Source organism: Cricetulus griseus, chromosome 2 (genome assembly GCF_003668045.3).
Source record: "Cricetulus griseus strain 17A/GY chromosome 2, alternate assembly CriGri-PICRH-1.0, whole genome shotgun sequence".
Lineage (NCBI taxonomy): Eukaryota > Metazoa > Chordata > Mammalia > Rodentia > Cricetidae > Cricetulus > Cricetulus griseus.
In genome coordinates this window covers 90,196,554-90,224,417 of record NC_048595.1, presented here as the reverse complement: position 1 = coordinate 90,224,417, position 27,864 = coordinate 90,196,554, and the positions used below count along the sequence as shown (strand labels likewise).

Sequence of the window (27,864 nt, the reverse complement as noted above, 5' to 3'; positions counted from 1 at the left end):
CAGACAGGTGGATAGATTAATGGATGGATGAATGGATGGATACATAGATGAGATGATAGATTAATAGACAGAAAAATAGGCTTTTTATTGGGGGGAGAAAAGTGACTTAATCAGTTTAGCATCCCCTGAGTTGTTTCTCTTGTAGATATTTTCCTGTAGTGTAATAGCACATGTCTCAAACTTATACTACTCTAATTAGGATGATGCTACCAACCCAATAGTGACATGAAGAAATGTCACTTATACTGCCTGGTTGTCCTCATTGTTTAGAAAATAAAGAATCTAAGACTAAAACTTTAAATGGACATATATAACAAAAACTGTAAAGATGCTAGCTTGCCTCTCCCTCCTTTGTGGTGGTTGAAACTTCCATTAAATCAGTCTTCAGTAATAATAAGCATTTTAAGAAAGGTAGAAATATTTGAAGTTGAAGACCAGCCAATTTGGCCATGAACTTGGCATGTATTTCCATTATGATTCTTAGTAAGTAGTAAATGAGTTGTGGTAGACCAGAATACAAGTAACCGTTTCCTACCAGAAACCCTAATTTATAGATACTAATCCTAAGAGAATTGCCGGAGTTACATAGTGTGCTGTTAGAAGCCACAGCCTTTTCTGAATAGTATTTTCAGTTTTCAGCTGTGGCCTATATCCCAAGCAATGTATTAAGATCTTCATTCAGGCTTTGCCTTCACTTTATGTTGTTCATTGGTTCATAGTTTTCCTACAAGTTCTGTCCCAAACACATCTTTTGTGTGCATCGTCCTTCTCGTGTGTTGGTTACCACAGCGTTTGACCCCCCCCCCCAGAATACCACTGTAAGTCATTAAGAAGTCCCTCCAACCCTGAAGCAGTGGAGAATGTGAGAGACTAGCCCTGTTTCTTAAGCATGCCATTAAACAATTCTTCTTATGCCCAGTAAACATGATCAGAGTTGACACCTACTGTCCCCCAGCCCTCGTGTCATAAAGAATTATGAGACCTTCACCACTGAAGCCAGGGAACCGCAGAAAGTGAACCGCCTGTTCTGGTTCGCTGTGTTACTCTTCAGGTGAAACTCCACAAGAGCATCATGTCTGTTTTGTAATGTGTGTAGCAACAACCGCTGCCACCTGGCTCCCTCCATATGGGCTGTCTTCATTTAGATTTTTTTTATCCTATAAAAATATTTAGGGAAATGAGGTTTTCAGATTGTCCACTTGATTTGGGCTGGTTGAACTAAATAAGAAACTGCCACTTTTCTTCTTGAATTATTTAAGAGAGCCTCACTAGTTTTAAGAACTTTTTAAGATTCATGAGGTCTCTCTCCAGTTCTTAGAAGCGTTAGCTGAATGTAATGAAGTGTTTGGAGATCTGGCTGTCTGTTTGCTATCGTACAAGGATAAGATTTCAAAGGGAAACCCTGAGCTCTCTGGGGGTGTGGGCTGGAGGAGTAGAGGAGTGGGCTATGTGTGTCTCACTGGTGACCCTAAGGAAGTATATGACCTGCAGTATCCCACCATCCTAGGTTCAAGAGAGGAGTCTCGACCTATTTTGCCCTGTTGCTGTTGTGACCATGTGTATGTTAATAGCATCATTCGTATCTCCTTTCAATGGTAATTTTCTAAGATTATACTCTGTATGACTTTGTTTTCTAGGCTTCGGGAACAAGTTCTGCTTGAACGTAGCCGACGGTTATGGACCCCATTGACATTCCAAAACAATATATACACATAACTATGTATTTGTGTGTGTGGGTGTGTGTATATATGTATATGTATGTGTGTATATATATGTATATGTATATACACACACACACATAATCAGCCAAAATCAGAGAAAAGGAACAGGGATTTAATACCTTTTTTATGCTTATTTTTGTCAAACATGTACTCCTTTCATACGGGTGGCTTTTACAAGGCAACTTCCGTCACTTAATGTTTTCAATTGTAATTGTCTTAATGGAAATGTTAGATTCATATCTGATTAACATTTTTAATAACTAGAGGAAATTTTAACTTTAGTTACTTAACCTAGGTAAAATTATTGTACCAAATTCTTGTGTAAGTTTTTGCAGGGATGATTTCCCTGGTGTATGTTTAAAATCAGTATCTTATTTTACTGATGCATAAGTCCTGGTGCGTCAGACTAGGCATGTGCGTTCAGATAAATAAGAGATTTCTCCAATCTGTTTCCCCCAATCAAAGAAGCCATGCCATTTTACTTTCAGAAGCATACAAGTGGGCCCGTTATGGGAAATTTCATAATAGCTCATGCATTTGTCAGCCGACATTCACAAGTAACCAACTCCTCAGGTATTTGTAGTTTACCCTGATGCTTCTATAGAAGAACGTAGGAAAATAAAGAAAGAAAGGGGTAGATAATCTTTATTATGCAAACTTTTTTCTGGTATTTTGTCTCTTTCCTTTTTGAGTTTTAATAGCATCCACCACACATCCGTGTGCCTGATTTTAAGGAAGCTGGGGCACCCAGCAAGTTTAGTGTTTACATTTCTGTGCATTGATTTTGCGCTTAGGTAATTCTAGAAGGCAGAAAAGAGAGAAGCATGAAGCAGGAAGCACTGAGAACTCTGGTGCTTTGCTTTTGTTTCAGAGGCAAGTCAGGAGCTTAGGGTTAAACGGCCATCTATTCACATGCTTGCTATAAAATCTGAACACACTGGCAGGTGCTCCACTCCTTGGTCATCCGTTGAGTATCCAGAGTCCTACAATGTGTAACTGAAGAATTGGTTAGTGTTCATCCTCAAGTGTGAATGTTCTTTATGTTTGGGGGGACGTTTGGGGTTTTTTGTTTTGCTGGATTTTTTTTTTTTCATTCCTAAAGCTGACCAGATATGAATGGCTAATATTCCATTGTTCTGCTTATTGTAATGGTGAATGCTTTAAGAAAAAAGTGTAATTTGCTAAGAATAATTCATGATCTGTTTATGCGATAACTCCTTTTTGTTACAATTTTTTTAAAAAAAAGCTATTTTTGTTAATGTAAAGTAAATATTTCAGAGCAAATTTTTTAAACTTATTGCACTAAATACAGGCTCTGTTAAAAAAAAAAAAAAAAAAAAAAAAAGCCTCAGCATTTATCATTCCATGGAAGGAAAATCTTTTGAAAGAAAGCATTGTCTGTCAGAACTAGACAGTGAATTAGACTGGTGTTAGGAATTGCGTACAGTGTCCCGAGGGCTCAATAAGCAGCTGTTTGCTAATGTGCTTCCTTTCAAAGGGTTGGACCTTTAAATTGCTGCAAAAGGTAAATTGTATTTTCTTTTTTAAGTACTGGTGTTCTTTAATCTAGCTAGGCTACATTTTGCTAAATGCCTTGGTTTCTTTTCAAAGCTCATGAATATTTCTGAACCTTCAGAGTATTTGCAATAAGAGTCTGGATTCAAATGACAACAAACCACACACACACACACACACACACACACACACTTAAGAGTTCATGTCTAAGCAGGATCCGGGAAACCAGTGTTGAGAGTATAGCTGTTGTGAAATAATAATTCGCCAGAAATTAACATCTAACATCTAGTGTTGCCAAATAGTGTCGCTGTACTTTGATATCATTTGAAACAGAATTTAATTATGTAACTAACAACCGTCCTACTAGGTGAGAGAGAAAAATGAGAGTATCATGTGACTTGTAGCCACCCAGATTTCGGACATTCAGAAACATTGGGAACTAAACTTAGATTGGGCAAAAGCCTGGAAGATGGGTCTTACACCGGAAGACATTCCAGGAGCTAGCCATTTTAGGAGGTGTCCCTCCAAAGTGACATGGTGATGGACTTGAACTTGGGAATCAGGTTCTACTCACTTGGACATCCCTGCATCATGGACTCTTGCTGCCCCTGTTCCATGTGCTCGCAATTCCAACTACTGGAAACCACCAGGAATGCTTTCTAATTATCATTTGCAACTAGAACTGTAATCAGAAAGAAAATTTGTATTTTTGTATAACTTGATTGTGTGCCATTTTATATAACAGGTCCTGTTTTACAAATAAATTTTGTTTTACTAACATTGTGTTTAGAAATTATGATCTATGTGTAACCCTGTCATTTGAGTTCAATTAATTTCAAGACTGTTTTCCCCCAAGTACATTTGTGTGCCATATAGTTATATGCAAATATGCGTATCTATTACACGGGTGCACACAGAGAGATATTTGATGTATGTAATATCACTCTGCCTTGAGCTCCATTCTTTGATTAATTTTAGAAAGCCTGACAGAGGCTTTTTAGAAATACTTAAGTGTTCTGCCTGGATACCCCTGCTGCCTCTTTCATTCATCTGCAAGTCATTCTCCTGGCTATGGGCTGCCTTACTGCCATTTGCTCACCGCTTCCATCCTCTGCCCAAGTGAGAAGAATAGACCAAGAACAAAAGTTATCTGTGAAATCTGGACACTTGAATACCTTTATAAACCATTCTGTTCTGTGTTGTGACTTCCTCCTTTTTCTGTGATGGTTTTTCAATGCCACACTTTGGAGTCCTGTCTCTGGAGTTAGACTTGGAGGTCTCCTTTTAAAAATGGCAGTGTCATCCCTAGTGCCAAATGGTCTCTACCACCAGATATTTAAGAGCCTGGTGCATGATTTAGAGCTTCTGGACTCCTGCCTTTAGGGTAAGTTGTCCTGTTACTGTAATGTGGGAGGAAGGGGGTTGAATTTATTTTAGTGTGGACCCATGAGCCCCATCTTCCACAAGAGGCTTACTAGTGCAATAATAATAAATCATTAACACTGAGCAAGGGCACTGAGATTGTATAATCCCTGCATGGATGAGCAGAGCTCAACACATAGACTGTTCCTTGAAACCATTTAATGCAATGGTTAATGTTTAGGATTAAAGTTTTCATCCTAGCCTCAGATAATAAAATTCTAGCTCCATGCCACTTAAGTAGCTTAGCTGGCTTGGTCCTCAGTCTTCCCTAATGGAGGTACTTAATGAGTGTATTTTAAAATTATGCTTGAAATTGGTGTTTTCTTTAATAGAGAAGCCCTTTTACTCTTAGTTTTGCCTTCCTTTCTTTTTTTTTTTTTTTTCTTCTTTCAGTGAAAGGCATTAAGCTTCTAATTATAACCTCTGCCCAATCCCATGAACCATGATATCTGCCTTCTGAATGCATTCTGAAGATTCCACCCTGGTCAGGCATGGACTCCTTTAACCTAGTCCTGGAATGCTTAAAGTGTGAATCATAAATACCTCTCGCTCCTCACAACAGTACAGACAATGCATACTCCAGGTATCTGCAAGCCACACAGTGCCACCACCCCACCCCACTCCACCTCCGGGCCTCAGACATCCCCACCATGCACAGTCACTGCTACTGAGTGCTCTTTCAGGAGGTCCCTCAACATTTAGGGCATCATTGTGAAATCAGCTCTAAGCCCAGAGCTAATGGTAACTTTTATTTTATTTTATTTTAATAAAATTTTTATTTTATTTTATTTTAATGTTTATTTTTGGCTTCTCATTTGAATTGGGATTTCCAGTAGCCTTACTTCAATTTCTGTGAAGTTTCCTTTAAAAGGGTCTGGGAGCTTTCATCTTTTAATAAGTAGGTTCTAGGCTCTGGGTATGGTTCAGTGACTGGAGCAGTTGTTTAGCACTCACAAGACCCAGACCACCATTCTCCCCTAAACTATCAATAAGTCACCTCAGTATTGCTTTGCTGTGGCTTTGTTTGTTATGGAAAACAAACAAACAGAAATCTGGAGGCTTATCAGTGCTCCAGATGCAGTTATTCTCTGTATTCCTTTCATGCATTCCATCTGACAGATAGAAGTGCTTGCTACAGTTAAGATGTGCTCTGTGAATATATATCAGAGAATTATGGGATCCTAAGTTAATGCACAAAGCAGAGAGTTGTGTGTTCTATATTCATAACATAGAACACCTTTTGCTTTAAATGCATATTCATGTAGCTGTATATATTATGGAATTCATGTTAACCCTTTTGAAAAGTAGGCATTATTCCTATACAGTGGCTGCTTGTGGAATTAACTTGTCTTCATTTAGTGCCATGTGGCCCAGTTTTTGAAAAAGCAGGATCTTTGAGTATGTCAAGAAAAAAGAAAAGTCTAAAGTTAGTAAACTTAAAAACAAAATGAAAATTCAGTGTATTATATATAGTGAAAAGTTTGAGATAACACACTTTTCCCGGTGGAGTTTCGTAAACTTGAACCAAATCTTATATTCCATATTTTAAGAGGACAATTGCAATTCAAAATTTAAAACTTTGAAAATATCTTTCTTACAGAAAACTCAATGCAGAACTTTTAAACGTGTGACTTTCTGTGGAAAACCTTTCTTTTCTATAGAACTATTGTGCTCTTTCTTCCTCCTCATTTTGATTTCTTTATGTGTAACAATAGGCCAACGATTGAGTTTCTTTCTTGCATGAACAATTGCTGCTTTAGTAAATTGCAAATACAGGATTTAAGTTTGAAGTTTTCTAGGGAGACATGAATTTATTCAAAAGTTAAGAAATGGTTAGTGACCCAAATATTACACTGCTCTTCAGTTTTTATACTCAGTTTACAGCCTAAATGATTTCTTTTCCAGACCAGAAAGCTCAGAAAAATCAAGCATTTATTCATAATCTAATCAAGATCTAGTTGATTATGAAAACACTGGTTCATTTATACATGTTCCAGATGTTTTTCATTTTATTTGCTGCTGTCTAAATTTAGTATTTGAAATACAAAAGCAGGTTTGAGTGACCATAGGGTCCCTTTATACTTGTGGAAGCTATGAACTGCCTCCCAGATATACCCCACTGCATATCTAAAATGTTCCTACAAGTGGTTAGACCTCCCACTGCCTATCCATGGGAGTAATGCTAATTGCCTCTGACCTGAATCAGTTTTGTAACTGAAAAGAGTATATGCTTTAGCTCCAAGTTTGGACAATGAAACCACACTAGTCTGAATGGGTAACATTAAGTCATCACACCACCAAGAGTATGAGGTGGAGTGTGTCCTGGGGGAATTTTTGGCAATGAACCAAATTTCCAATGGGGTAGGGTGCACCCTCAAACAGATGAAAAGAGAATCCTTGTAATTATCCATCTACCTAAACACTTAACTAGTTTGATGTAACTCAGATAGGGCATTATGTGGCATAGTGTGACACATACATGTCTTAAAATGCATCTGCCAACAGGAAGAAAAACAGATGAAGATGATGATAATGAACTAACTGGAGTGGATACTTGATTTAAAAAAAAAAAAAAAAAAGGTTGAGTGACTGTGATGCTGGGAGTAGAAGTTCAACCCCACCCTGACTCCACCTAACACACACACACACACACACACACACACACACACACACACACACACACACACACACCACCACCACCACCAACAACAACAACAACAACAACAACAACCACAACAACCACAACAACAACAACCAGGAAGGTGTCAGTCTTAGACCACTCTGCTGATGGATCCTGCCTCCATTTTCCATGTCCATTGTTTCATGCTTTGAGGAAGCCTAAGGAGTCGTTTGCTTCCACAGCTCACCTTTAGGTATGTAGCAGCTCTCCAGGAAGGCTAAATTTAGGCCCCAGAAAAGCAGGTAGATGTTAAAGGTTTGACCCCAGTGGATCCCAGTTCGTAGATGTTAAGCCACTATCTGCATTGTCTGACTGAACAAAGCAGCAGTGATATAACTGGCAGGTCCCTGAAGAAATAACAGAGTCAGCTCTACCCTGAACCCTTAAGGCTGGAATGAACCTTCCACAGCTGTAAATGGAGAAGCCACTGCTGTAAATTTGTATAATAGGTGGGAAAGGCCCAAAATTTAGTAGCTTGCTTAGTTCATTTGTCATAGAAGCATATGACTTAAAGGGAACTTTCTGACTTTTGTCTTTGAATTTACCTGTATATCCTGCTGATTTAGGAACATCATTTGTGCTAGTTGTTGCTGGAGAAATGGATTTTAAATCTGTAAGTAGAAATAAGCTGTGGGAAGTTTTGGGGAATATGTGCAGAGTTAGAAGGGGTTCCACGGATGACTCTATCAGCCTCTAAAAATTGTGAAAACACTCTTAATTTGCCAGGTGGTTATCAGGTCAGGGCCTCCCAGCCCCATAAATTGTATTAGAAATATATTACATAGCAACGTGGAGGCTGGAGGTTTTGAGCCAGGGACTATAAACTACCACTCTCCCTGGCCTCTGGGTTCTAGTACTCCGCTCAGCATTCCTTCTTGAATTTCTTTTAATTTTAATTTCTGAGGATGATCATAGGACAAAGTCAACTCTTTCTGTGTTGCTCTATCACTACTCTTTATGGATGCTTTCTGATGCCTTCATCCTCTGTCTGAGCATCGAACTATGATGAGAAGTTTCAGTGTGACGGTCTCAGTACATTTCGGAGCACTCAGTGTGCTTCTACTAAATCTTAAATCTAATAAAGTCAGTTCAAGTAGGTTGTTAGCTGGTTAGAATATGAGACATGGGGGGAGAACTCCACAACTGATAGGCAGGGAAGAGCAGGGGAGCATGAAGGTGTATAACAAAATGATGGTGGCTCTGGAGTAACAACCAAAGACAAAAGCCTGCCTTTTGTGGACCTAATGGTCAGACTATCTGTATCTCTGGTCCTGCCTTCCTGAACTTGAGTTTAGGCTAAAACTCCTAGAATAAAGACAACCATCTTTTGAAGATGGGTCGGTACAATAGGGACCTGCTATTGTTCTCTCAGGCAATCTTACATCCTATGTCAAGCCTAGCCATTGTTCTGGGTGATGAGATCATAAACAGAACAGTCTAATGCATTTTTGTCCCTTTTTTGTCATTTGTATCTATTTTCAGAGTGACTAAACCAGTTTTTGTGTCACATCTTGACTCTTTTCATTAAAAATAGAAGAACACACTGAGCCTTCCATGGGTTCTATAGTTTGGGGTCATCTACCTTCGTGTTACCTTGGGTTCTTTCTTCTTATGGCATTGCTATACTATGCATGTGAGGAAACAAACATGTAGGTGCTTAAATATGCCCCACAGATGCACTCGTAGCCTGGTATTTTTGACTTGTCATGACTCACATAGTGCAGACTGTACACACGGAGCATCATACTCTCGAAGGACACTTTAAGAACTATGTATATTAAGCAATTCACTTTCTGGAGCAATCCACTCTTGCAGGCAGATGAACTGCCTAGAGCTCTGAATTAGATGACATTCCATCTGGTTTCAGAGTTCAATGAGCTTATATGAAATGGAGCTTTGAAATGTTTTACTTGTGCAGAAATATGAACTAGAAAAAAAAAGTGCTGGTCTAATGCTGTTTTCTCTGTATGGATTCAGTTGCCAGAATTATAATGAAAACTGTATTTTAGTCTAACAAATGTATAGAATTTTTATGTAATAAATAAAATTTTATAGGAAAGAATATCATTGTCTACTGTGTGCTAACCCTTTCCCACACCCATGCTGTAGTAGTTGATAGAACGTAGTCCTGGCTTCAGGTCAGGTCATGGCTTAGAGAGTAGCAGAGAACTTCCCAGCTACTATTCCTCATTGTCTGAGCTTGTTCCAGGGCCTTGGACTGTGAAGTATTAATGCACCAAGATGTGTTTCTGAAGTTCAGAGTTTATCTACTGCCCAACCAGGCTTTGTTGCTGGTATCTGAGTGACTATGTGGCTCTGTAACTGGTAGAGTTACAACTGAGTCCAGTCCATGTGGAAGAGAAAGGCCTCCACGTGTGTGAGCTTCGGAAAGCTTGGGTTGCACAGGAGCAGTGGTGCCGGTGCCCAGAGCCTCCATTTGCAGTGAGTTAGTGGGTGTGAGCAATAGAGGCAGGCCCTCATTGAAGCAGCAGCTGTGCCCCTTATAATTGGTAAAGATCAAGTTTGTTCAGAAGCAACCGTTTTAAGTGATACTAGGGACTCAGGAAGGGATAGGCTTCCTAAGTGGAGGATCTGTGGCAAAACGAGTAAGTCTCTCCTTGTTTTATAAGTTGGGGTTTTTCCTGAGGCCTGAGTGATGCCCAGATAGCCCTGGTGAGTGTACCAGGCTGCTTAAAGGAGCTGTTAACCACATTTGTGAGGCGTCTTTAGATACTGCAGGTGTTTGAGATACTGAAGAACTAACCAGCCTAGACTTTTGGGATTTTGGGCATGGTTCTGATACAGAATTACATCCTTTCTCCTATGCAATCCTAATGATTAAGGAGCTTATAAAAAACTCTCACTTCCTGAACAGTACCCCAAAGTCACTCTCTGTGCTGATGGTCATGGAAAGTAACCCTGTAATAAGAACCCCAAACTTCAGAAAATATAGGAAAATTCAAGCTCTCTCACATGTGTCACTTAATGACAGGGATGCATGGCGCGCGTGCGTGGGGGGGGGGCGGGGGGGGCGGGGGGGGGGACGGACACACCTTTAGGTAATGTCATTGTAGAGTAAACATCTTAGAATATGTCTGTGTAACCTTAGATGGATGCAGTGTCCCTGGGTAAAATGATCTTAGAGGAGACTGCTCGTAAATGCAGCCAGTCACTGACCAGAATATTATGGCTGTACTCACACAGCCCAGCCTCATGCACACATAGTGATTAAACTCTGAGCTGATGAGATAGGTGTACAGCTCTGAGTTCTCACAGAGGCTGAGCAGTTCAAAGGAAGCCAGTGACCTATGAGGCTTCTTGGCTGGTGCTTTTCATCAGGTGCTCTGGGAGTAATCCATGCACAGGACTGTCTCTCTTCCTGCTAGTATTTTAGAGGTAGCACATGGCAGTGAGGCCTTTTATTTGATGCCATGCTTCATTTATTGTCCAAATTCTAATAAACATAATCTTAGAATTTCGCCTACTAGGTTGACTTTAGGATCCTGGAAAAAGAATTGCTGGCTATCAAAGCATCACATGATCTTACCAGATTTTTAATAGAAATCTTAAAGTTCTGAGATCCTATCAAGATCCCCAGCCAGGTCTGTCAGCACAGAGCAGCAACAGCTCAGAGAAATTGCCTTTAAAATGAAACCGGGTTTTGGTCCTGTGACCTCACACTGGGAGACATGATGTTAGGGCTATGCAGTCTGTTACCTTCTCTGTCTCCCACAAGAATTCTTGCAGCTTACAACAAAATAATTTTAATCAAATACCCCCCCCAATAAAACAGGGAAAAATAAAGGAAAATTGTTAAGAAACTTAGGGCTGGGCATATGACTAAACTTAATTTTTTTTTCTTTTCTTCCTTTTTTTTTTTTTTTAAGTTTCTAGCAAAGAGAAAAAGTCAATACAGGGACATACATTTCAAATGTTAAGTGAAAGTTACAGTTGCCTAGAAGGTGAAGAAGGTGAATAGTTAAGACTGGGCAGAACAGGCTGTAAGTATGATGTAATAATAGTAGATTAGAATAACATTCACAGTATAGTCAGAAAAATGCAAGAGGGAAGGAATCTTTACGGTATTACTCAACTTGATACAAATAAATATTCTATGTATTTTAAAGGTATAGTAGATGCTTTATTGACTTGTTGACATTGATAGTTAATAGGTTCATTGAAACTTGTTAAGATAAAAAGTTGTTCAAATGATTTTTTAAAAATTTTTCATATATATTCATAACCAATGTTTGGTGTTTTTAGTGTTTTTTTTTTTTTTTTCGACACAAGGTCTCATTATGTAGTATGGACTGGCCTTGAGTTCATGATCCTCCTGCCTCAAACCTAAGTGATGAAATCACGGATGTGACACGTGGTTATTGGCTAATCTTTGACAAAGGTCAATTAATTTTGTGATTCTTAAGCTCCTCTAAAGTTGTCTGCTGGCTGATTTTGGATTAATTAACACTAGTGGATAGTGTCACCTCCAAAGAGTAAACATGAAATATTGAATTTTAAAAAAGGATCAAGAATTTACCAGCTGTGGTTGCAAATGTTTTTGTATTACTCATCCATGAATATTATTTTCAGGATTTATCTTTATTGACTTTCCCAGGCATTTAGTTTTTAAAACTGCTTTTGGCATGCTTTTATTGGTATATAATAGAGCAGCCACCTCACCCGACATTTCGTACATCAACAAACACTCCTGAGTTCTGCCAAGCATGACCCACTACTGCTAGAACAGGCACCATAGCCTAACTCTGTCTCCAAGAACATTGAGCATCCTGCAATTATCAGCCAGACTATTCTACAAAAGCCCAGATAATGTCAGGTAATCTGGCAAAATGGTTAAATGGAAATCATTGCATTAAGATTATAATCATTCTTGTGTTAAAATGATAATTAAGCTCTGTGTTGGGAGCTTATGTGTAATTTCCATTTGGTTGCTTTTTGTTTTCTTTGCTTGTCTGTGTACATAAAATATTCCTGTGGTTTTTTAATATGAAGAAGTCATGTTACATTAAAAAACAAAAGACCAGGTAAGCTAATAAAATAATAGTAACTAATCTAGTGGACTAGAAGTAAACATTGCCAAACAAATCCTAGGACTGGTAAGAATTTAATAGAAGATAAACATATATATCACTTAAATCAAGGATAGGATTTTAAATAAATGACATTTAGGACCATCAGCTCTCAGTTTGAGAACAAATCTTAGTCAGCTCATAGGCTTTTTGGTGATTAGCCAAGGGCAAAGTCAAGAACACTATTTAGGAGGATCTAATAAATTTAGAAAGCTTAGAAAAACTATAAAAACAATAAGCTGGTGAGATTCATATCCCATTTGCAGAAAACATGATGGTAAGGCCCATTCTAGATACATTTCCTAAACATGTCTACCTCAGTATGTCCAGTGTGGTGAGCATTTCTAAGGTCAGGCAGTGGTATGGGGTCTCAGCCCAAAGGAGTTACAATGAGAGGTGGGGGTAGGGAGTACCATGCAAAATGCTGAGTCATCGGGGTGAATAGGAATTACCCAAATGATGGAAGGGAAGGGCCAATAAAACTAGCCTAGTATGACCTGGGATGGAGAAAACAGTCACCTAGACAACCATGGCAACAGAAGGAGAAAAGGTCTTTCTGGGGATGTTCAGATCAAAGAACTTGCAGATACGTGACTGTGGAGAAGATAATTACTTGTGTGCTCTAGCCTAAGCTGAATTGTAGGGAGCCTATAACGGGTTTGAATGGCCTAAGTATATGGAGCCTGGAAAGAGAACAAATGTAGGAGGAGACAAGGATACAAAGAGGCTAGAGCAAGGTCCCCAGGAGCTTGGGGCAAGCAGAGGACAACAGAGGGAAATTCAGAAGGCATGGTGACTGATTAGATGTGTACTTTATCAATCCCTCATTTACATACATATGGTACATGTATGCGTTTGTAGACTAGAATCTATGCCATACATGCCTCCTATACCCCTCCTGTCAATATTTTTGTGACAGGGTCTCTTACATGGAAACCTACCCTCAGGATGATATGTGCCACCTCTTTTGGGGGGGAGCTGGTGACAGATCACTAAATTCATTCAAGCTCTGGTTTTTTTTTGTGTGTGTGTTCAAAATATCAGAATGTATGTGTTGGTAAAGAGGTCTCAAACTGTGAAACCTTTAGATTCTTTGGTTTATGCCGGCTTCCATTCAAGCAACAAGTATAAACCACACTTTTTTATTTTAAGACTTAAAAGTAATAACCATGGGAATTTCCCAAATTAAACATCACTTGGAACCCAATAAATATAGCAAAAACCAATAGTGTTAAATTTTCAAGGGCATCCCTTTATATAGGATCCTATCATGTGTATATTTATTAATAGATCATGGGCTGTTACTGAGCACATGTGGGAAATATGCTTTGTGATGCTCTCAAGCATATTACTCGATTGTAACCTCCAAATTTCTTCAGTAACAAAAAGAAATTTACTTTGGTTTTTGTGATCATTTGAATGTATAGGTATATTGCCATAAACTCATATGTTTGAATGCTTGGATTATAGAGAGTGACACTATTAGGAATGAGGCAATGTTGGAGCAGGTATGGTCTTGTTGGAGCAAGAGTATCATAGTGGGAGCAGGTTTTGACTTCTGTATTCTCCAGATATTCCCAATGTGTGACCCTGTTCATGTTTTGCAGCCTGTCAATCAAGATGCAGAATTCTCAGCTCCTTATCTGCCTGAACGCAGACATGTTTCCTGCCATGAAAATAAAGTCCTAAACCTCAAGCTCTGGTTTTCTAATTCACTGGATATAGGAAATGTCTACCTCTTCTGCTCAAGGCTCTGTTATAAAACCTTTGTAACATACAAAAAGAGCAAGTAAGAGAAAAGTTGCAAGTCTTTCAACTATGTAAGCTTGAAAGGGTTTTTCCATTGCCTGAATGATGAGAGTTCCCAAGCTAACCTAAAGGTGGCTGCAGGTAGACATGCCTGCTTTGTTCTCCTGCTTGTCCCCTTAACTGTCTATTTATTTCTATGTTAATTGGGAATAATTTACTTTTAGTGCATATGTATTTACATACTTATGCTTTTTTCTCAAGAAGGAATCCATACAGAAAGATCATTAAAATAAAAAAGCAAAAGGCAGTCAGGACTAACAAATACCCCAAACTCTGGAGTGAATATGGTCACAATACATTGAGACATTAAATGCATTGAGCTTCCTAGCAATGTAAAAAGGAAAGGAACACACTACTATTTGTAGAATGTTTCATGGCAGAAGAGTAGCATGGTGACTGATTAGATTGTACTTTATTAATCCCATACATACATACATATATACATACATACATACATACATACATGGTGTGTGTGCGTGTGTGTGCGTGCGTGTGTGTATAAGAGGTGATGTCTGGGGTTCTCTTGTCTGGGGACATGAGACTGGAGAACTCAAAAGAGGGCAGATGTCCAAGGTCCCATGGACAATTCCAAGAGACTTGATTTTATAATGAAGAAAGTAGGGACTCTGTGAGCAAGGGGGTGCTTTTGGGTGTGGGGGAATCTATGTAGGGAATATGGAGTGTAATGATCTTCCCAGTTTGGAAAACCAGTGAAGAGCCTCTCATAATATGTCAAGTGAGCAAAGATGAAGTCTCTAACTTGAATCCCAGCAACAGAAGGAGGGTACCAGGATATGTTTTGGATGAATGAGATGTGAAATCAATAGAACTGGATATTCAAAAGGGTCCACGATGGGAGTCAGGTATGAATTCCTGGTTTCCATGGAAGAGAAAGGACCATGGTAAGCTGTTTGCGTTAGTTAGAGACAAGATGAAATACCGGAATTGAAACATCTGGATTCATCTTCAATCTTCCAATCCAATTACAGGTTATTTTTTCTTCCTGTGCCTTAGTTTCTATACCTATACAAGGAAATATGTTCAGCCCAGGTGGTAGAATTATTTTAATAGCAAATGTAGCTGTGGATAAGAATACACTTCAAAACCAGTTATATACAACAGAATTGGTATCTCCTGATACTGAAGAACCTGTGTGGTATAAAGGAGAGAGAAAGGGTTTGGGGGTCATAGATGTGGGATTGAATTTCTTTCTGCTGCTTGTATAAGCTGTGTAATCTAGGGGAGCTAGGAAATCTTTTTGAGGTTCTCTGTCTTCCTTTGTAAAATGAGAATTATGTCTTACAGGGATCTTTATAAAGTTTGGTGGCATTTTTTTCCATTCACTCGATCATTACCTAACACATATTCAGCATGTCTACTGTCTATTATGAACAGAAAACAGAACTGAACAAAGCAAGCTAGACAATCTGTATAGAAAAGCTAATGGTGTGAGGTCACTAAAATGGCAAAGTAGGAAATTCAAAGCCTCCCTCCCTCTGAAGGAATGAATAGGTTGGCAAAAACTCTCAAATCAACTTTTGCCAGACTCTGGAAACTTAACAATAGTAATAATAATAAATCACAACTTAGAAGCAGGAGAATGCTAAGTGAAGAAATTTCAATAAAATGAATTTATTTAAATTTTAATAAAAACACACTGAGACATTTTAGCTTACCAATGTAGCTTACCACTCACTAGCTCAGTGGCAGCTGAGGGTGTGGTAGCATGGCCTGTGTGCCTTGAGTGGCCTGCTGGGGTCACAGTGACCAGTATGACTCTTGTTCACAAAAACAAGCTTTGAATGGTGTGGAGGCTGTGAAAGAACAGCTCCAAGGTCTTCATTTCACCTTCCTATACACTTCTTAAATCTGAAGTAACAGTTACAATGATGTCTGCCAAAAGCACTTAGAGCAAGTACTCCCAAAGAAGTGTGTAAAAGTCTCCTTGTGTGTCTGATAACACATGCTGGCAATAAACAACCAGCTGGAAAACCTGGAAAGAAGGAGTCTAGAGCTGGACATGGACTGGAAAATAAAATCTGCATGTGTCCAGAAATTTTAAAGGCTACACAGACGCCTTGGTCTAGGTCAGTGGTTCTCAACCTTCCTAATGCTGTGAACTTTTAATACAGTTCCTCATGTTGTGGTGACCCTCAACCATAAAATTATTATCATTGCTACTTCATAACTGTAATGTTGCTACTGTTAGGAATTGTAATATAAATATTTGGGTTTTCTGATGGTCTTGGGTGACCCCTGTGAAAGGGTCAAAGGGGTCATGCCCCATAATTTGAGAACCACTGGTATAGGTGTAGAAAACATAAGTTGGGGTGGGCAGAAAGAAAACAAAAACAAAAACCTGAGAAGACCTTGAGTAGTTAGCACTGGGTGACTTTCAGGATACAAGCAGGAAATGAAAGTTAAAGCAGAGTAGGAAACAGCCTTGCTAAGCATTAGGAAATGGATCTGCAGACAAGGAAATGTTTCAGGAGGTTTAAGAGGTCAAGCATTAAGAGTTTATCACATTAGCCGAATAGAGATTTCAGTAACCATATACCAAATTTTAGGTTGAATACTACCTTTACCAAAAAGTAGTTTAGTGAAGTCACTAAACAAATAATTGTACCCCTCAACAAGCAACAATTAAAAAACAGGAATAAACCTGGGGAGGATTGGAAACATATCTCAGTTAGAAGAATGTTTAACTAGCCAACAGGAAGCCCTTGGTGTGATCCCCAGCAATGCATAAAAACAGACTTGGTTATACTGGCCATTAATCCCAGTACTCAGGGAGGGGGTGGAAATGAAATCTGGAGAATCAGAAATTCAGGATCATGCTTGCACACAAACTCTCTCTGTCTCTCTCTCTCTCTGTCTCTCTCTGCCTCTCGGTCTGTGTCTCTGTCTCTCTCTCTGTCTCTCTGTGTGTGTGTCTCTCTCTCTCTTTTTCTCTCTCTTTCTCTCCTTGAAGAGAAGAGTCTAATTCCTAGAGTTGACACATTATAATATTTAAAATATTTTAAATGTCCACCTTCAACAGCAAAAAGAAATAAACTATAACCTATTAATAGGAAAATTTAGTAGAAACTCTGATACAGCCCGGCTATTGGACTTATAGAGTCTTTAAATGAATTAAAAACAAAACAAATAAACCATAAATCTGCACATCCATGAAACCCAGCAAGTTCCATGTAGAATATATTCAAAGAGAGCCACTGTAATCAAATTGCTGATCAGCTGTCTTTGACAATTTTACACAGGTATTCTTATATAATGAATTTTGAACATTTTCACTCCCCCTTACCTTCTCTTTCTCCTTCCCCCTCCTCCTTAAAACCCTCCTACTACTATGTCTGTCCCTTTTTTAGTGACCTACTGAGTTTAATTAGGGTTAAACATTAACATGGGGTTATTTCCTGGACCAGGGGCAACTTACCAGTAGTTACACCACTAAAGAGATGATATCCCTCTCCCCAGTAACTATCAACTGCCAATACCTCTTAGGGAGAGGTAGAGCCCCATGAGCCCTTCCCCAGTCCATGATGAAATGTTGGTGTGTTCAGTCTTATATTGGTTTTGCACAGGTCTCTATAGTTCCTGTGGAGTCATGAGTGGAATGGCCATATCATGTCCAGAAAACATTTCACAACACACTTCCTCATCCTCTGGTACTTACAGTCCTTTCATCTTCTCTCCCACAATGTTCCCTGCAGTCAGTGTGTGTGTGTGTGTGTGTGTGTGTGTGTGTGTGTGTGCACACGCGAGTGCACGCTCTTGCGCACGAGAGAGAGAGAGAGAGAGAGAGAGAGAGACAGAGAGAGAGACAGAGACAGAGAGAGAGAGAGAGAGGGAGGGAGGAGAGAGAGAGAGTGAGGGGAGAGAAAGAGAGTGAGTTATAGATATCCCATTTAGGGCCAAACACTTAGCAGCCACTTATTTTCATCTTTTACTAGTTATGAGTCTGCATTAACCACTAACCACTGCAAACAGAAGCTTGTCTGACCCAGGCTGAGAGTGGCACTTATCTATGCGTTCAAACAAACACACAAACAACAAAACAATTTTCTTTGAATATATGTTTCTCTTGAGAGAGAGAGAGAGAGAGAGAGAGAGAGAGAGAGAGAGCTTTGTAGTTAAAAGTCAGAGTTAGAGGGATGTGTTAAAAAGAACATAACATCACTATATGACATCTCCAAAGGACTCAGTTTAGATTCAGAGTATGTTAATTTGATTGAAAGCAAAAGGCTAAAAAACCATAACCAAAGGCAAGCTGGGTATACCAACACTAGGCAAGCAGGTATTAAGACAAAGGTGGATGCTACTAGAGAAGAGTAATTTATAATGATAAAATGTATGAGCTCTTGATAACATGCAACAATGATAGATGTGTACACTTGATAAGAGAATCTCAAATCCATGCAGCAGGACTGGGGAGATAACTCATTCAGTAATGTGCTTGCTGTACACACAGAAAGACCTGAGTTCAGTCCCCCAGCTTCCACACAACAAGCCAGATGTGATTGATAACATGTACTTATAATACCAGTACCGGGGAGGCAGAGGCAGGGGGACCCTGGCCTAGCCTGCTTCCAAGGTACAAGTCATTGAGCGGTGAATCAGTCTCAACAAACAAGGTGGAAGGTGTCAGTCAAGGTTGACTTCTGGCTTCCACACACATGTGCACATATATATCTATGCACACACACACACACACAAACACACACACACACTCAAGTTCAAGAAACAGAAACTGGCAGAATTAGAGGAAGAAGTAGATGAATCAACATTAACAAGTGGGACTTCGTTCTTCCATTTTCAATATGGATAAACACTAGACCAGAGATCAGCAAGGAAATAGAAGGGTTAATAGCGTAAAACAACTAGCTAACATATGTAATCTGTAGCATGCCCCACTTCACAGCGCTATTCTCAACAGGACCTGGAACACTATCTTAAACCATAAAATAGGTCATAAAAAGTAACAGTAAACTGTAAAATATTTTATTATATAAAATATGCTCTAGGTCAAAAAGGAATGAAATTTGAAGTTAACAAAGAGTACCTGTCTGTGGCAAATGACAAACACACTCCTGAATAACCACTTAAAACACAAGGGAAATAAGAAAATATTCAACAATAAAGAAAATGATACAACATACTTAAACTAATGAAAGGCCCCTAAGTCAGTACATGCAGGGAACATAAAGCTAACTGCCAACATTAAAAAAGATGTCAAAACATTCATCTTAATTGCCACCTTCATAAAGGATGAACAAAGTAAATAGAAAGCAGACAAAAGAAAGAAAGTAAAGGTTAGAGTGGAAATCAATGAAAGTAATTAAGCAATGAAAGAACAAAATGACAGCTCTCTTGAAAAGATTAAAATAAATTTACCTAACAGACTTTTAAATGGCTTGACCAAGAAAAATTACCATTGATAGTTTTTAAACTCTTTCAAAATATAGAAGAGCAACATATACTTCGATAACAAAGTCAAAGACATTACAAGATAAAAAAAATCTATATATCATTATCCCTTGTGAATATAGATGGGGACATTTCTAGTAATAAGCAGACGAAGTCCATTGGCATGTCCAAAGAACTCCGTGCTAAGTAAGCCCAGTAAGATTTATCCAGGAAAATGCAAAAGTGAGCAAAGCAGACTCATAAGGGGGAGGAGTACTCTCTATGACCAGCTCAGTGGGTACAGAGAAGGCTCAGCCCTCCTGTGACTGAAAAAGAAACCCTCAACAAACTGGGAACAGAAGGGGTCTTCCTCAGCCTGTTACAGGATATTTATGAAAACAAAAAACAGACAAATAACATCATAGATAATGATGAAAGACTAAAAAGGTCCCTCCAGATCAAGATGACAAAGGAATGCCATTTTTATTCAGTATCGTACTACTGATGAGGAGCCTTTGCAGGAAAATTAGATAAGAAAAAAATAAGTCATAAAGAATTCATACACAACTTAAAATTGATAAATTAAACATTGTTGGAAGATGCAGGGTCAGCACATGTATAAGCCATCTTTGTTTCTACACATTAGCAGTGAACAATCTGACAACAAAATTAAAATAGTTTCACTCACAATAACTTCAAAAGAAATAAAACAGTGAAAGATAAATTTAGCCAAGTTGATGCAAGACATTGACACAGAGGTCTAGAAACAGAAAGAAGATATTAGTAAATGAGATATTTGTGCTTATCATTTAGAAAAATTAACATGGCAGTGCTAACTACAATAAGCTATAGTTTCTGTCAATTTCCCCTTACTCTTTCAGAAATGAAAGTTGATGATTTGAAAATTCATTGGGAACTACAAAGAAACCCAAATAGTTTAAACTGTCTTCAATTCTAGTAGTGAGTTTGGAAAAGTATCACTTTCTAATGTCAAAACCCATTTAGCAGGCTAAAAAGACAATGAGGTGCTGACACAGCTAGAAATTGAAAGAGTAAGTTAAAGTATGGAGTAAAATTGTGTCTGTAATCAACTGATTTTAGGAAGGAACAATGGATGAAAGAATTGTCACTAATGTCAATAACTGTCACTTTTACAAGTAAATAGTCATAGGTAAAACCTTTACCTTATGTGACATATAAAAATTAACTCAAAATGGAACAGATACCCGAATCTAAGAGCTAAAACTAATGAACTATTAGAAGAAAAAATAAGGCTAAGTCCTCATGACATTGTTTTGATCTTGGTTTCTTGGTTCTGAAACCAGAAACAAAGTAACAAATGAAATCAGGTAAATTAGACTTCATCAAAACTAAAAAGTTAATGATTCAAAAGTTAACTAATGGGGCTGATCTTTGGCTCAGTTACTGAATTACCTGCTGTATAACCGTTAGGACCTAAGTTCAGATTCCCCAGAATCCAGGTAAAAAGCCGGGCAGAGTGGTACATGCCAGTACCTTCAGCTCTGGGGGATTAGAGACAGTTGGATGCCTCAAGTCCATTGGCTGGCCAGCCTACCTACATTGATTAGCTTCAGGTTCAAAGAGACCCTGTCTCAAAGTGTGTGTGTGTGTGTGTGTGTGTGTGTGTGTGTGTGTGTGTGTGTGTGTGTGTGTAAAACTATGGAGTGTGGTTGAAAAAGACACCCAACATCTCCCTGTAGTCTCCATGTGTATAAGCACCCACATACTTGTGTGGACATTTCTACACTAGCAAGTACAGACATTACACACATACAGACACACCACACACACACACACACACACACACACACACACACACACACACACGAGCAAAGTATAAAAACACAACCCCACCAAATGGAAGAAAGGTGTTTGCTCATGGTATATCTGACCAGATTCTAAAAGCCACATATATAAAGCCTCCTACAATTAACAACAGAAAGACAACCCAAGATGAGCAAAGGACTTGAATAAACATTTCTCCAAATATTTTTTAATGGCATGAAGAACATTAAAAGTGCTGAACTTCATTACCATCAAAACAGCAATGATATACAACTTCATATTGGATGGCTACAGTCTCCTAGATGCTAACAAGTGCTGACAAGGTCAAGGAGGAATGAGAACCCTCCTGCAACACTGCTGGTTTGGCTGTTCTTAGCCAGTTAAACCCAGTATTACTTATGACCCAGCAATTATACCTAGGTATATACCCAGAGTAATTGAAAAATGTGTGTTTTTTTTAAAGCTGTGCAGAAACAAGCCTTCAGGGCAACACTATTCACAGTAACTAAAAAGTGCAACATCTTATTGTCCTCCAGCTGACAAGTGACAAGATGAAGTACCACAGTGAAAACTTCAACCTTAGAGAGGAATGGAGGCAGTGAATAGACTCAGCAGGTAAAAGTGCTTGCTATGCAATGTTGATGGCCTGGAGTCAGTCCCTGGAATTCATGGTGGGAAGACTGGTCTCCTGAGAGTGGTCCTCTCTCTGACCTCTACACAAACACTGTGGCATGCATATGCCTCCCCCACATTATAAATACACATGATAATAACAAAGTTTTAAAAGGAATTCATTATTTATACACTAAAGAAAGCAGCCACAACTTGAGATACATTGCATGATTCCATATATATTGAGTCCAAAAATATGCCAAGTTTATAGAGTGAGAAAATGTGTTAGCACTTGCCATGATCTTTGAAGGAGGAACTAGGGGGTTACTGCAAGATAGGTCTAGGGTTTCCTATGGGGTGAATAAAATATTCTGGAATGAGATAGTACTATTCATTGCATAACTATAGAAATGTATCGAATGTCACCAAATTGCATAACTTTAAAATGGCAACATTTATGTTATATAAATTTTTCCAGAAAAACATAAAAGCCAGTGGCACTGTTAGCTATTATTTTCAGCTTGTTTTGAAATAATTTGAGTTACAGAGAATTAGGATGAAAATATCAAAAGTTATTTTGTTTTCTTCCGATTCCCTGAATGGGTCTTACTACATTTGCTTTATTGCTCTCCCCCATCTCTCTCTCTTAACTGTCTCCCTTCGCTCATCGGTCTTCTTTTAATTTATATACTTTTCTCACTAATGTCTTTTTTGGTGAGAAAATGAAAGAATGTTCTAGCCAGTGCTCCAGTCTGGGATCACACATGGAATTTCACTTTGATATCCTGTTCATGTCCTTTCATTTGGACTGGGCCTTTGGTCCTTCTTTGTCACTCATGGTGACATTTCTTGAAGGTCCATTTGTTTTATAGATTATTCTTTGAGTTGTCTTAAGTTTGCTCATCCTGAGGAAAAGCAATTCTGACAGCTGTGCCATGTACTGTGTCCTGCCCTGTCTCCATGTCATTAGCTTGACCACATCATTCAGGTGGATGGTCTTGGTCTGTGTGCTGCAAATATACTGTACCCTGTGTAGTTAGTGCCTTAGAGGGAGACGTTTTAAAACAATGTAACAGTCCCATTTCTCCTTCTCCTAGTTAGGTTCTTTGTTGCTGTGACAGACACCATGATCAAAAACAACTTAGATTTAGTCAGCTTACAGGTTACAGTCCTTCATGCAGAGAAGTCAAGGCAAGAATTCCAAGAAGCTCATGTAGAAACCACACAGGAATGCTGATTCCTGGCACACTCCCTCTGGCTTGCTCAGCTACCTTTCTGATGCAGCCCAAGCTCGCCTGCCTAGGGATAGTGCTGCCCATGGTGGACTAGGTCCTCCCACATCAGTTAGCAATCGAGAAAATGCCCCACAGACGTCTGTTGGAGATAATTCCTCAATTGAGATTCCCTCTTCCCAGCTAGGTATAGGTTTGTGTCAAGCTGGCAAAAACTGATACTCATCATCCTTTTGTCTACTAGTCAGCATCTAGTCATACAGTTCTTAAAGGAAAAAAAAAGGCTCTCGCCAGATGGTAATTTTCCAGTTCCCTTGTTTTTCCTGCATTTATTCTGTGGTATCCTGCTGAAAGGAAGAGCTCCTCCTGATTTCCTACTTGTGATCTATTCATCACACAAATGTAGTAAACACGCTAGTATTACACGGTTTTATAATTTGATGAATAAATATAAAATCTTGGATTATTTTCATTACTATCATTTATTTTTATGCCCAAATCATCTTAAGTGTGACTAATAAGAGCTGATTTGTGCTGGCTCCTATCTTTGTGACCTCTCCTGTCATTCAAGTTCTTCCTTGTTGGTTAGCCACCAGATGTCCCACTCCTCTGTGCATCCCCTGTCTTAGCTCTGTCATCACCCATGGCTTCAAGGTCTAAGTTCCCTTCAATAAAAACCAATATCTAGAAACCAAAACCTCATGTTATTGTTGTAGCTCTTATTAAGAAATCTGAAACACTGAGTTTCTGCCTTACAGAACTTTGAAATCTCATTAAAACCCTTTGCTTATTTGTTGTTGTTGTTTTGTTTGTTTGTTTGTTTTGTCCTATGAATGGGATTCAGGGCCCTCCATATGCAAGGGAGTGCTCTACCATCGAGTTGAACCCCACCCCTTTAACTAGATAGACAATTCATGGAAACACTAGACAGAAAGGACACCTTTTCCTGTTTCCTTCTGCCAAATCAGTGTGAATACTTTCACACTTTTTATCTTAGTCCACTTTGTATTACTTTAATAGATGCCTGAAACTTCTAAAGAAAAGAGACACTCCTTCTAGTTCCAGAGGCCGAACAGTCCAACATCAGGGCTCAACATCTGGTGATGGCCTTCACACTATATCATCTGATGGGTGGAGGTAGATGGAAAGAGAGCAAGAACAAACTCATCCTTTTTCTGTTCGTTTGTTTTGTTTTTTCAAGAGAGGGTTTCTCTGTGTAGCCCTGACTGTCCAGGAACTAGCTCCGTAGACCAGACTGGCCTCTAACTTAGAGATTCTACTACCTCTGTCTCCTGAGTGCTGGAATTAAAGGTTTGTTCCACCACAGCCCAGCCACAAACTCATCCGTTTTTATAAGGAACCCATTCTCATAGTAAATGAACTCACTCCCCCAATAATGCAATTAATCTATCTGTGACCTAATAGCCTCTTAGCAGTCTCACCTCTTATCACTATTGCAGTGAGGGTTAAGTTTCCAGCACATTTTGGGGTGCACATTAAACCTTTTTCTTCTAGGCTTACATAGGAATAAACAAGTATAGTCATTGCAGACATATAGTGTATCACTTACGTCTTCCTTTTGTCACCAATACTAAATCCTGGTTGTTTCTTTATGCACTTGTGAGAGCTCCCTTGTCTCCTCTACAGGACTGGCTGGAGTCTCCCTGAGCTTCTGAGCTCCATGCACCAAGTCTTACTTCCTTCTCCAGTAGATGGATATTATGGTTACACTCCTGTTTCTGTGGTAAATTACCCTGACAAAAGCAACTTAGGGAAGGAAAAGTTTATTTAGTTTCGCTTACAGTTTCAAGTTATAGTCCATCATTGAGGAGAAATCAAGGCAGGAGCTCAAGCAGCTAGTCACATCACATCTACAATTAAGAGCAAAGAGGATTAATGCATCATATCTGCTTGCTTTTAGAGGTTTTTCTCCTCTTACATTGTTCAGGACTAGGGGATGGTGCCACCCACAATGGGATGAGTCTGTCTTCTTATGTCAATTAACAGTCCAGGCTGCTCCCCGCAGACACACCCACATTCCAACATGCTTTAGATAATTCCTCATTAAATTTTCTTTCCTAGAGATCCCAGATTGTGTGAATTTCACAGTTAAAACTTAACGGGCACAGCCAGACCATTAGGTTTTACCTGATGGAACAGCCCTAAAATACTGGCATCAGTGTTATTTCTTCAGTTAAATTTCTTTATTCAGTTACATTCCAGAAAGTGAAAAAATAATATATTTTAAAAATTTTTCCCTTCACCATTTTTCTTACTTCTAAGCCTTCACATTACTTTCTCCTTTGTAAATAGCTGGAACTCCAATAGTGAATTGAAGTTCCGTGGACCATCAGCAAAGCAATAAAACCACATCTGCCTGCCTGATGCCAGGCTCTGTGTTGTGTAGTGCATATTTTTGTGGTGTGTGCATGTGTACTAACATTTGCATCCTAAAAACAAACACAGCATCTTAGCTGAGCAAAACAGGAGGTAAAGGATATTGTCCAGTGGCAAACACGACCCGTTGTCTGTCTGTCTGTCTGTCTGTCTGTCTTTCTTTCCTCCTCCCCTCCCTCCCTCCCTCCCTCCCTCCCTCCTCCCTCCCTCCTCCCCCTCCTCTCCTCCTCCTCCTCCCCTCCCTCCCTCCCTCTCTCTCTCTCTTTCTTTCTTTCTTTCTTTCTTTCCGAGACAGGGTTTCTCTATGGCTTTGGAGGCTATCCTGGAACTAGCTCTTGTAGAGCAGGCTGGTCTCGAACTCACAGAGATCCACCTGCCTCTGCCTCCTGAGTGCTGGGATTAAAGGTATGCGCCACCAACGCCCAGCTCTTTCTTTCTTTTTTAATTCATCTTTTTTTTTTTTTACATCCTAGCTGAAGCTTCCCTCACATCCCCCCTCCCAGTCCATACCCTTCCCTCTCCCAATCCCCTCCTCTTCCATGCTTGACCTGTCTTTGGAACCTGTCCCCTGCTATAGTTCTCTACATGGCCATGACTGGGCTGTCATGATGGTACACATTTCCCATTCTTCTGCAAAGTAAGCCTCATTCTGGGGCCTGACCCTTTTCATCCTAATTATAAAGGACAAGACTCCAAAAGAGACTTGAGGAAAAAATGTGGGCAAAATAGTTGTCAATTGAAGGACCAAACCATAGGGAGATTTAGTGGATGTATGTAATGAAAAATTCCAAAGTCGAAGCTGCCAAAACAAGACAAGAAGTTTCTGTCCCCCACATTGTCCAAAGGCAGTTCATGGTGCAGTTAATTAGGAGCCTGTCTTCCAGGTGTGGCTGTGTCTCTCATGACCTTGGCCCCTGGGCTTTGTTTTCTAAGCTATGTAATAGGATGATAATGTCTTCAGAGAGCTTTGTGAGCATTAACTACACTATTAGTGTAAGTTCCTAAGATACTGCATAGCAAGTGTGAACAGTGACATTGTACAGCCAGTATGAACTCATATTCTTGACCTTGGGTTTGGGAGTTTAATATTTATAGTACTGATGTGAATAAAGAATTGGAGTTGCCAAGACTACATTTAATCTCCCAGTATCCTCCCCCTTAGCCCCGACCCAGTCTTGGCGAGGAAGTCACCTGATTTCCAGAGGAACACAGTCACTCCAAACAAGGACTGCTTTTCTCAGCCTGCTTTGCAGATAAAAACTGTGACCATGTGATTCAGTTCTAGCAGGATGTGCCTGGCAATGACAGGTGACTGCTAGGAAATGCCTTTATAAAGAGCCATTGCCCTTTGCCTGACTTCTACTTTCCAGATGACTTGAATTCAGACATGGTGGCTAGAAGCTTCACAGCCTTCTTGGGTGATGAAATAACCTTGAAACTAGAAAACACACAAGCTGAAATGGGCAAAAGGTGCCTGGGTGCTGGCTTCCAATGTCAGCTGTGGTCTGCTGACCTCTTTCCATGGGAACCAACTATTATTGGGGGAATTTCCATTGCAGCTGAACACAGCCATCACCAATATCCCAAATATAACCTAATTTTAAGGTGATTTAGCAGTATAAATGCTGATTGCATAGTTTATTCAATAACGGAGCAAGGCACAGTGGACTAGATCTGACAGCCTGGAGTTTAATGCTGGTAATGTTTGTGCTTCCATGGGTCCATAACGCCAACTTACAATGGGCAAATGAGGCTGGTATGCCCCAGGGATCTTCCGAATGGCATCGGTTTTATTAAGGGGATGGCAGAGTTCCATCACAGAATAAAGACTCTAGGCTATGTGTCCCCTGTGTTCCCTGTGCGTTTCCATTACACATCTGAATTCAAGGCATACTTTGTATGAACTGACACTGGGTGTTTGAGCTTGGGTGATTTTTAGGCTCTGTTAACAGCATATTGGACAGCAGAGGAAGGAGATGACTCTGCAGTACTTTTGTAGGTCAGCCTGTACCTGAACATAAACAGGTGGAATGCTTTCAGAGAATGTCTGCAAAAGACATCTGCTTGAAAAGGAGACATGCCAGAGAGGTGAAATTATGTCTGATGGGATGATATGGTAAAATAAAGTTTCTGTAAATTCATCTGAAAGAGTTTAGTGATTACAAAGGCATATTTCT

The 27,864-nt window shown here is 39.4% G+C and overlaps 1 protein-coding gene across 2 annotated transcripts in view; it reads left to right on the top strand.

The window, feature by feature from the left end:
* Slc44a1 (solute carrier family 44 member 1) overlaps positions 1-27,864 on the top strand; it is a 180,395-nt gene that overhangs the window by 126,293 nt on the left and 26,238 nt on the right. Inside the window, exon 16 of one of the 2 annotated variants that reach the window (XM_027403080.2) lies at positions 1,638-4,445. The exons of the other annotated variant lie outside the window; for it this stretch is intronic. Coding sequence (XP_027258881.1) covers positions 1,638-1,661 — 24 coding nt within the window. The 3' untranslated portion in view covers positions 1,662-4,445. Of the gene's footprint in view, positions 1-1,637; positions 4,446-27,864 lie in introns of those variants that run through there. 2 annotated transcript variants of the gene reach the window in all.